This window comes from Polistes canadensis, unplaced genomic scaffold (genome assembly GCF_001313835.1).
Source record: "Polistes canadensis isolate GaletaPanama2010 unplaced genomic scaffold, ASM131383v1 scaffold_11, whole genome shotgun sequence".
Classification (NCBI taxonomy): domain Eukaryota; kingdom Metazoa; phylum Arthropoda; class Insecta; order Hymenoptera; family Vespidae; genus Polistes; species Polistes canadensis.
In genome coordinates this window covers 443543-453833 of record NW_014569558.1, presented here as the reverse complement: position 1 = coordinate 453833, position 10291 = coordinate 443543, and the positions used below count along the sequence as shown (strand labels likewise).

The window sequence follows — 10291 nt, the reverse complement described above, 5'->3', positions numbered from 1 at the left end:
ATTAAATAAATAAATAAAAATGAATATATGTAGTTATTATGTGAGAGTGAATCGTATATAGTGTATATGTTACTGTCATAGCCGGAAATCCGCCATTGCTAGTAATTCCTCGACATTGTCATCAATGCAAAGCGCCTTTTGATAGAGTCGGAAACAGAAGAATTCTTGTCGCTATCGGAAAATCTGTATCTGTTGTTCCCTATCGTATCGAAAGATAAACAGGTTTAGAACGGAACGTTTTATACCTGAATTATATTGAAAATCATGCAAAGAGCAAAACAATTTTTCTTTTTAACTAATGAAACACCTTTTTGTATGCGGATTTTTATGCGCGGGTTGTTGAAATTATGCACACCGCTATACTATGGGCACTTGTAGAAATTAAAACTTACCTTACGCCGGTGTAATATTATGTAGGGTCTATTGTTACTTATCGTATATTATATTAAGACAGATATTCGTAGAGATTACCATACAAAATCAGAATCGTTTGTTCTTTATCATATCAAAAGATAGCAGGTTTAGAATGAAATATTTTAGGAAGAATTTTTAGGAAATGTGAGAAATATGAATACATTTCCGAATTGTTAAAAGGTGCTACTAGCAATGCAAATATTCGCGTTTAGTAATAAATCCAGTTTTGCGTTTAGCAGTCACAAATATATTTCCAATAAATCATCCTTAATAAACTGATTACGAAAACAATAATTTATTCTATCACAATAACATTTTTTGCGCAAACAAATCCGATGTTTACAAGTCTGGCTAGTTGCATATTGCCTAACTGGGCAATGTATAAGGGTTTCGTTTTCTTTTGGACCGACTGCTAACGACTCATCGGTAGAGCTAAAAAATCGATCCTACCTCCCTAAACCTAGATGAACACTCACCTATTTAGCGGACTTAGGAACTAATCAAATATCGATAAATCACTCCTAGAAATAGCAATAAAAAAAAGCTATTATAACAGGACAAAGTCCTAATAAAATGAAGAAGAAGAAAAGAAATGCGCTAATTATATGAAAAGCACTATCATTTTAGAAAAATGATGGATTTATTTAAAAAAAAAAAGAGACCTTAATATCCTTAAAAAATATGACTTATAAACAAAAATACTTTAGCATCGTGTGAGCCGCCCCATTGAATCATTCAACTTTTTCCTTAAAACATTTGACGTATCTTCACAAAGAACAAAAATATTTATGGTACCAACGTTAGCGGACTCACCCTGTATATTTAATTTGTTAAACACCACAATAATTATAATTTACTACAAAAACTTCTTTTTTTGTTTTATAACTACTTAGTTCATGTAGAAAAATTTTTAAATTTATTGGCCCCAATAGCTAAGTTGAGATATACTATGTGTAAAATATATATATGTATGTAAATTTTTTTATATTAGCTTTTTATATATTTAAAGTAATTTCAAATAATAATCTCTTATATATACTGATAAATCATATATTTTTCATTGGAAATATAATTAGTATAACCTCGTTTACTTTAATATATATATTAATATATAAATTACTATATTAGTATAACGTACTATATTAGTATAACGTTTTCTAATTTAATATTAATATACAGTTACTCGTACTAATATTATAATTAACAACAAATACAAATACTATAGGACATTCTTCATTTTAATTCTTAATATTATGCTTAATTTAATCCGTACGTTATATTTACAATTTTTCATAATGATTAATAAATGAGTTTAATCGTATATACAAAAAATAAAATTTACTCGATATTTAAATATTAACAGCAGGGTTGGAACACTTAAAATATTTTAAGTATTCGTAAATATTTAAAGTACTCTTTCTGTTACGATTTGACAAGATGAAATAAGATTGAGTAACGTCGCGTATCTATAAACAATTTTTTCACAATGTTAAAAACATTTAAATTGTTCTCTCAATTGATTAAACTATGGAAATCTCTAATCAATTTAAGAAAATGTTACTTTCACTTCCAAAACAGAATATTCACACGTGGGTTTTTTAAAAAAAAAATAATCTGTTTAAACATTTAAATTCTCAATTTATCGTTATTTGAAATATTTCCATTTAACTGTTCAAACTAATTCGTTCTCAATTGATAATCACCATTTTGTGTAATGTAACGCACCCATGGTAATGCTTGGTAACCGCTCTTCTCAATAATTTTCAAATATCGTACTTGAATCCCAGAAGTTGTGAAATAAGGAATTTCAAATTTCACTTGAATTGGTGGTTTACCTTCTACGTCTTCTCCAACTACGGATGGTAGACCGAAATGTGCTCTCATTAAATATTCTTTGCCTCCAGGGAAGGATTTGATGAACCAAGTAATAGCGCTTTGTTCAGGAGAGTATTTGACACTACCAATAGTTGTTTTAAATTTAGGAGAATCTGCATCATTTGGTACTGGTATTACAATCTCAACATTGTTAGCGGTTGATCGACGTTTAAATTGAGATCTAGCTTTTATCATGTACTCAACTCTACTATGTGCATGCCTTTCTATTACCGACTCAATCCATATCAATGGTTTAACATGAGTATTCAACCTATAAGACATTAATTCAAATTCTCCATCCGGTGGTATGAATGAAATAGTTCTGTCATTTTCAAATCTAGATAGTCTAACGCATTGATGAAATTTAACATCTTCCAATTCGACCGACTTAGACTTTCCACGTCCAGTTGATTCAAATAATACTTTATCGTTGAGGCCGAGTCTTAATTCTGGCATTCCAGATAAATAAACTCTCATTTTGATGGCACCAACGATTTCAGAACTCAATACGTTTCCATTGGCATTAGCAAGAAGATTAACAGATTCAATTACATCCAAAAATACTTCGTTCTTGCGATATTTAATACCTTCCGATCTCCATGATACAGCATTGGTCACAGCCATCGGGATTCTAGGTTGTATTTCTAGTTTATGTCCCTCCTGCGTGATATATTCTTGTAATATCTTGCTATCGGTGGTTTGAGGATAACCAAAATCCAATAACTCATCGAGTAATTCATAAATAACTACAAAATTATCCCTTATACTTTCCTCTTCCAATTCTTTAAAATATTCTTGCATTACTTGTACAACTTTATGCAAAAACACAAATACCAAAGAAATGTTAGCATTTTTCCTTGTTGTAGAAACAATATAAAGATTATTGTATTTAATATAAGCGTATGCACAATCTAATGTTTGAATAATAGGTGTAAGATTGCCTTCTTCTTCTCGTTCCATTACCAAAGACATAAATTTCTCTATTATTCCATTTTCAACATCTCCACGATAATTACGTGAAATCAAAACCTTACCCTTCACATCCAATATGTATATCGCTGAGATAGACATCTTGAAACGACGTTTAACTAAAATCAAATACAAGTAATACTATAAAAAAATGTTTTCATGCATTCAAGTAATAAGATATAGGTTATGTGTGTACAACATAAGAAAAGATAAATTCTTAAATTACAAGAAATATATTAATAAATAGAAACAACATTACACTTGTCTTCAACAAATCTCAAATTATGAAAATATTTACTATAAAATAATAATAAAAACTAAATATATAAACAAAATAAATCTCCCCAACATTTTGTTTGACAGTAACAACTGGACTCGATATTAATCGATCAAATTATGTATCATTGTTCACACTTACACTGTAATCTCTTTGATAATTTTATTACTTCTTAATTCTTTATATCGAAAAAAAAAGTTATACATATATAGATGATACATATATACAGCTTTTAAAAGAATTGAAAAAAAAAGAAGTTTTACATTATCCTCTTGTTCTATATACCTATTCACTGTGTGACACGATCAACTATCAGCGTGAACATAATCGATATTGGACAAAATCGATATCTCAAAGTTGTCACGATTTGTCGATAGATCGATGTTATCTATATATATAATATTTTTAAACATTTAAATATGATTCTTCATAGATTTCTATCTAAATATAAATATATATCACAAAAATACAAATATAAAAATATAAATGATTTCTATTATATTAGAATAGATTATATATATATAATCACCATTTTTTTGAAAGTATTAAAATATATTTAACAAATTTTTACACAATAGAAATCTTAAATCTATACATATTTTGATATGTAAATTTATATAAGTATAAAAAAAATATAATTTTTTGTAAATAAAGAGAGAGATTCAATTATCATATATTTTTTTTTTATATATAAAATAACATAGCAATTATAATATTCAACAATATATTCTACAATCTATAATACAGCATCTTTGTTATTATTTGATATTATTTGTCGACGATATTTTATTCATTTTCCTGGTAATTTTGGAATTAGAATCCGTATAACCATTATCAAGTTCGATATCATTATCTTTATTAGTATTACTTGGTGGTAATTGCCAACCACCGAATTTGTTTTCAATCTCTTTAGCCAATGTGATGGTTAAATTATCGCATTTATCGTTAGCGACCAACTAATTTAAATCGAAAAAGTAAAATAAAAAAAACGTTATAATATTATTAATTTTTACAGATACATGTATCTATAAAAAAGAAAATATAACAAAATAATATTAAAATACCTGCAAACCTATGGGTAAACCCTTGCTATTTAAACCCATTGGACATTGTGTTACAGGAAAACTCAACGCATTAAAAATAGTCATATAACCAATATTCAAAATATTGGTGTACATTTCTGAATGATAATAAGCACATGAATTAAAAGTCGGGCAAATCAAAACAGAATTCGAATCTAAAATTTCCTAAAATAAACAAAAATATAAAATTGTAAATACATATATATATATATATACGTTACCGTCATAGCCGGAAATCCGCCATTGCTGGTAATTCCTCGGCATTCTCATCAATGCAAAGAGCCTTCCGATGAAGTTGCGTATGGCTGTGTGTGTCTGTGCTCGAGAATGTATTCTTTTCAACGTTGTTTAAATAGTAATTTGTTATTCTATAGAATATCAAAGCATTATGTTCAACGCTTAGGAATAACTGTAAGAATTCTTCTGTTTCCGACTTCATCAGAATGCTCTTTGCATTGATGAGAATGCTAAGGAATTATTAGCAATGGCGGATTTCCGGCTATGACGGTAACATATATACATATATATAGAAGTTCCTGTAACTAGTAGTATAAGCGAGCAGAAGGTGATTCTACATAAAAAATTAAGTCAAAAGTGTAGAATCATATACTGCTCGCTTGTACCACCCCAATTACGGAATACTGTATAAATATCATATAATATATAACTAGTAAATACTAATATAATTAGTATATTCTTTAATACTTAACACTTACTTTCAATTCTTTCTTAAGTACATCACGTTTTTTCGTAACAGCTTTATGATACCACGATGGTAACATTTTTAAGATTCTAAAGATAAATCCGTATATTATGCTTGTCGATGTGTGTAAATTAAGTCTAAATAATCGTTTCAACAGAACGATGAATACACTTTTCCATGGCTGCACATAACACATTTGTAATATATATATATATTATTTTTATTGTATCATTAAAAAATCATTACAAACATGTGCATTAATTATATAAATATTTATTTATACTAACCTTCGAACCATCTCCTAAATTATAAATGGTTTCCAACTTATCTACTTCAGAAGGAATAACAGCTGTTATTTCAAACGCATATTTCATATTTTGTAATTTCAACTATAATAAAAATGTTCATTATTTTTTAATCTAATTAACATATTTAATATACAAGCATTTATGCTTATATTTAGATAATATTTACAACATTTACATTTGTTAACGACACATTTTCAATATTAAAAATTATCACAAAAAATAGGAATAATTTTGAATTATTCCGTAGAAAAATGTTGTAATATTCTTAAAAATACAACTATATAATAATAATAATAATATAATAACCAACTTGTTTAATTGGACACCCAAAAGTCGAATTTAAATGTTCTACAACATTTCTAATAGCAACTTTGATTTCTTCGTCAATTGGTGAACACAATATCGCTGATAATTCATCAGTGATATAATAAACCTTGATTTTGTTTATATCTACCTGTGGAAATAACATAAAAACTGTATTTAATACATTTAATTACACATTAAAAAAAAACAAACTATTATACATTAAATTTATGAATTTATCCGATTGAATCTCCCAGGGATTATTAAAAAAATATTGTTGAAAAATGGCGAACCGCGTAATAGCGTTTATCTTGTTCATAGCGTTCAAATATTCTGAGATGTTTTGACATAAAATCTAAACAGCGATTGCGCTGCTTGCTTGGTACTCAAACGATCAATTAATTCGTTGATAAATAAGTTTATACCAATTGCATTGATATTCTACTCACTCCATATTTTGTTCTTTATAACTAAACAAATCAGAGAAGGTGAAATTACCGTTGTTCAATCACGTGAAATATTCTTAGACGATCGAAAAAAGGAAAGGTGAAAGTACGTATGAATATACATCAATACGAAATTAAAGTTGAATTTAGAAATTATTTTCTAAAGTATTACACACACTCGATGACCACCTACTTTTCAATTGCTATTGCATCAGTGATCTTAACAAATAGGTCAATTGCATGGCATCGACGTTGAGGAACATGTGTACGTTTATATAATAAGTAATTACGAATTGAATAATGATATAATAGAAGACTTTAAATGCAAGTAATTAATTATAAAAAAAAATAATTATGATTCATTAGCACTCTTAAATGCATCTCATGAAAATTATGCTTAATATAATTATGATAAATGCATACCTTGGTGTTAAGATATTTTTTGCATTCGTCACATGTTGCAATACTTTTTAGTATCAGAGGTATGTCAACAGCGTATCTTGTCATTACAGAAATCGTAAAAATAGAATTCCATGTTTTGTTTATCGCAACTGGTTTATGACCCATGGATGAAACCCAATCTAATAAATTCTATCATTAAAGATTGAATATTGTGAAATAGTATAAATTATTATCACTCTTTGATACTTTGTACCATCAGTTATAGGACACTCTATATATGATATATTATTAATACTATACAAAATCTGTAACTTATGCTGTATTTAAAAAAAAAAAAAAGAAACTTGTACATATCTAGCAAGTTATAATAATAATTTTAACGTTTTTCGAAAACGTTAGAAAAATAAAATCGAAGATGAAATTTATCAAACAGAATATTGAAATTTTTCGCTATCACGCTCTTAACAACGTATTAAAATTATTTAAATCAACTTTCGTTTCAATAACTTTAAATTATGCAATATTCTTATATGTAACATATTTATTTAATATTTAAATAACAAAATGAAAATAATTACGCTTTGATAATATCTACGTCTGTTTTTGGATTAAAACAAAGAAGTATATATTATATATTGTTATTTATAAATAAATAAATACATATATCTTTTTTTATATTCTGTTGTATAAATTATAAAAAAAGAAAATAACAATACGAGCTTTTTCTTACTGGATGATGGTTTGTGACCAAAAACACCGCAAAACATAGCAGGCAATCTTGCTGATCCAGCCACATCAGATGCAACACCAATCACAGAAGCAGCGCTACTTATAAGTGCACCCTGACAACAAAAAATATAAATAAAATTTATTTCAACGTAAAAATCTGTTTTTATTATTTTTTTTAATTCTAATTTCATCACGTAATAGAGAAAGAAAATTAACATAAAAACAAATTATATTAATGTTAAATCTACATAAATGGGGTTGAAAAGTTTTGAGCTTCTACAAAAAAAAAAAGTAAAATAATATAATATAATATAATATAACAAATAATATAATATAATAAATAATATAATATAATAAATAATGTAATATAATAAATAATATAATATATATAATAATAATAAAAAACAATAAATAGAAACGCAAACCTCGCCACCCGTCGAACCACCTGGTGTTCTTCGTGTATCATAAGGATTTAATGTTCTACCAGTGATATTGTTCATAGTTTCCCAGGACATACAATATTCCGGTACATTACTCGTTAATAAAATAATAGCACCGTCTCGACGAAGATTTGCTACTACGAGTGCATCGTTTTCGGCCTTGACGTGTTTTTGACTTACCTCTCCAACAGCGTAACAAAAATCTATAATTTAAATAATCTAATATTTTTATTGTATATTTACATAATATATTTATTAAACATACCAAACTTTGCACAAATCTCTTTCTGTTTATTTTCCTATTGCGTTATAATTAGAAAATAGTATTCGTTGATTGAACAAAAATATAATAAAGCAACGTGATGTGAACAAAAGAATAGAAAAAATACAATTCAATTGCATAAAAAAGCAACCTCGAACCAATTTGAGTCTTGTGCAACGAGTGATCCCGTTTAGAATGCAATTATATATATTATATATATACAGGGTGTCCCACATAACTCTAGTCACGATTTTTCAAATACTTGCGATAACTTGACAAAAAAATACTTTAAACAATATTTGATCTGTTTTTGATTGTCTATACATTGCAATAAAAAAAAAAGTTCGAAGAAACACTTGACAGTATTATAGCCCATATTAATACGAATTCAATGATATAGTATACTATGACCTTTGGATGACCTTAAAAACAAAAAATAGAAAATTTCTTCGAACTTTTTTTTATTGCAATGTATAATCAATCAAAAATAGATCAATTTTGCTAAAACGTGTAATTATTTCGGGTAAGATCTAAGATTTCTATGATTTAACTCACGTATACGAATTAACATTGAAATAAGAAAAATAATGCATTTGTAATCCAGACTCCAAAAAGAAAAACATCATTTTTACCTTTAACAGCAATACTCGCTTTAACTGTTACAGGAACTCCAAGTAATGGCATATCCTGTTCAAGATTCATCTCACTAATACTAGTTTCTTTTAAAAATTGATCTACCATGCGAGCTTGTATTATCGCTTTTTCAAAATTGTTTTCTACGATGGCATTCAATATAGGATTGACTTCCTTACAACGAGCGATGAATATCGATACAACTTCCTCGCTAGTGATCTGCACACAATTTGAATAACAATCCTTAGATTTTTCTTCCAAACACGAAATTATCATATTTTATTTCTTCAATGATTAATTATATTTATTATGTAATATACTGAAAAAAAAAAAAAAAACAAATCTAAATAATAATTTACCTGCTTGGTACGAATTTTGACAGCAATTTCAGTAGCTGGCCAAAATAATATATTATTTATCACAGGAGGACAATATTGACGTTTTTTAAGTCGCATTCTAATTATTGGATACGTTATCAAATATAAAATGAATATAAATGCTCTTAAAATACATTGTACTAACGGATGGATTATTGTCTGAAAAAAAACCAAAACAAAAAAAAAAGAATTAATACAATTTCGTTAATTCAAATTTCGAAGAAATATTTTATCGAATCTTAATGTATAGAATAATTTGGAAATATCCTTGAAACTTTCGTTTATTCTCATTTAAGATATGTTATATTATTGTTTATAAATTACTTAATGAGAAAAAAAAACACAAAAACAAAGAAACGAATTTGGCCAATATGTTTTTATTTTTTGTATAAACATGATTATGAACATTTCTACAGAGTATCGCAATAAAATGTTAAGACATTTTCATTGTTTTAAGTCTTTATTAATGTTATTTCAATATGTCAATATTTTTGAACTCTTCGGCATACACAGCCGGCTGGCTGGCAGGACGATTCATATAAAACTGTCAATCAGACACGATTTGAATCAACGAAATATTTTTCTATTTGATCGAGCTTTCAATCAAAAGATAACATGAAATATTTTATATCAGTTTACAGCTAAATAAATTATTTATTGAGTGGTATATAACATGATACAAGTTATTTCGATTTAAAAAGGGGAAAAAATTATTATATCAATGGATTAAGTGTTTCAAGCTTGCAAAATGTGGTAACATTTTTTTGAGACACCTAGTATTTAAGAAATCTTGAATTTTGGACACCCGGTATTTAAGACAAATTTAATAAATCGTAGTTCGAAGACCGGTTTTTGAGGAATGCATAAACATAATAATCAAGTTCTATTTTGATAGAAATTTTGTCCAAAAAAGGGATATTTTTTAACTAAAAATATATATAATCTTTTATTAAGTATATTTGTTAAACTTGTTCAGAAATTGTAAAACAAAAATTAAATTTACATATTAAAGGATAAAAAAGTCATTGACTTATTCTTTTTTATCGTCTTCCTTTATTTTTTTTTTTTTTT

General features: G+C 27.0%; 2 protein-coding genes across 4 annotated transcripts in view; both read right to left on the bottom strand.

Moving 5' to 3' along the window:
* Positions 1-1758: 1758 nt before the first annotated feature.
* LOC106793151 (AP-1 complex subunit mu-1-like) lies at positions 1759-3907 on the bottom strand. 2 transcript variants are annotated; one of them, XM_014759837.1, is made up of 2 exons: positions 3677-3907; positions 1759-3377 (listed from the first exon to the last, which is right to left on the bottom strand). In XM_014759837.1, exon 2 carries the CDS (start codon positions 3358-3360, stop codon positions 2092-2094), a length of 1269 nt encoding a protein of 422 aa, XP_014615323.1. In that variant the 5' UTR covers positions 3361-3377; positions 3677-3907; the 3' UTR covers positions 1759-2091. The 2 variants fall into 2 exon arrangements, with proteins under 2 accessions (XP_014615323.1, XP_014615324.1); XM_014759838.1 differs by lacking the exon at positions 3677-3907 and adding an exon at positions 3518-3635.
* A 286-nt stretch (positions 3908-4193) lies between these two features.
* LOC106793150 (fatty-acid amide hydrolase 2-like) overlaps positions 4194-10291 on the bottom strand; it is a 6743-nt gene continuing 645 nt past the window's right edge. For both annotated transcript variants that reach the window (XM_014759836.1, XM_014759835.1), the window contains exons 2-11: positions 9203-9379; positions 8843-9062; positions 7934-8151; positions 7510-7621; positions 6801-6958; positions 5939-6082; positions 5608-5709; positions 5334-5501; positions 4600-4782; positions 4194-4491 (exon numbers count right to left, since the gene is read on the bottom strand). In XM_014759836.1, coding sequence (XP_014615322.1) covers positions 4294-4491; positions 4600-4782; positions 5334-5501; positions 5608-5709; positions 5939-6082; positions 6801-6958; positions 7510-7621; positions 7934-8151; positions 8843-9062; positions 9203-9298 — 1599 coding nt within the window. In that variant the 5' untranslated portion in view covers positions 9299-9379 and the 3' untranslated portion in view covers positions 4194-4293. The remainder of the gene's footprint in view (positions 4492-4599; positions 4783-5333; positions 5502-5607; positions 5710-5938; positions 6083-6800; positions 6959-7509; positions 7622-7933; positions 8152-8842; positions 9063-9202; positions 9380-10291) is intronic.

Excerpts from the sequence above, each read along its gene's own strand:
- LOC106793151 (XM_014759837.1), bottom strand. The coding sequence starts at position 3,360 with ATGTCTATCTCAGCGATATACATATTGGATGTGAAGGGTAAGGTTTTG.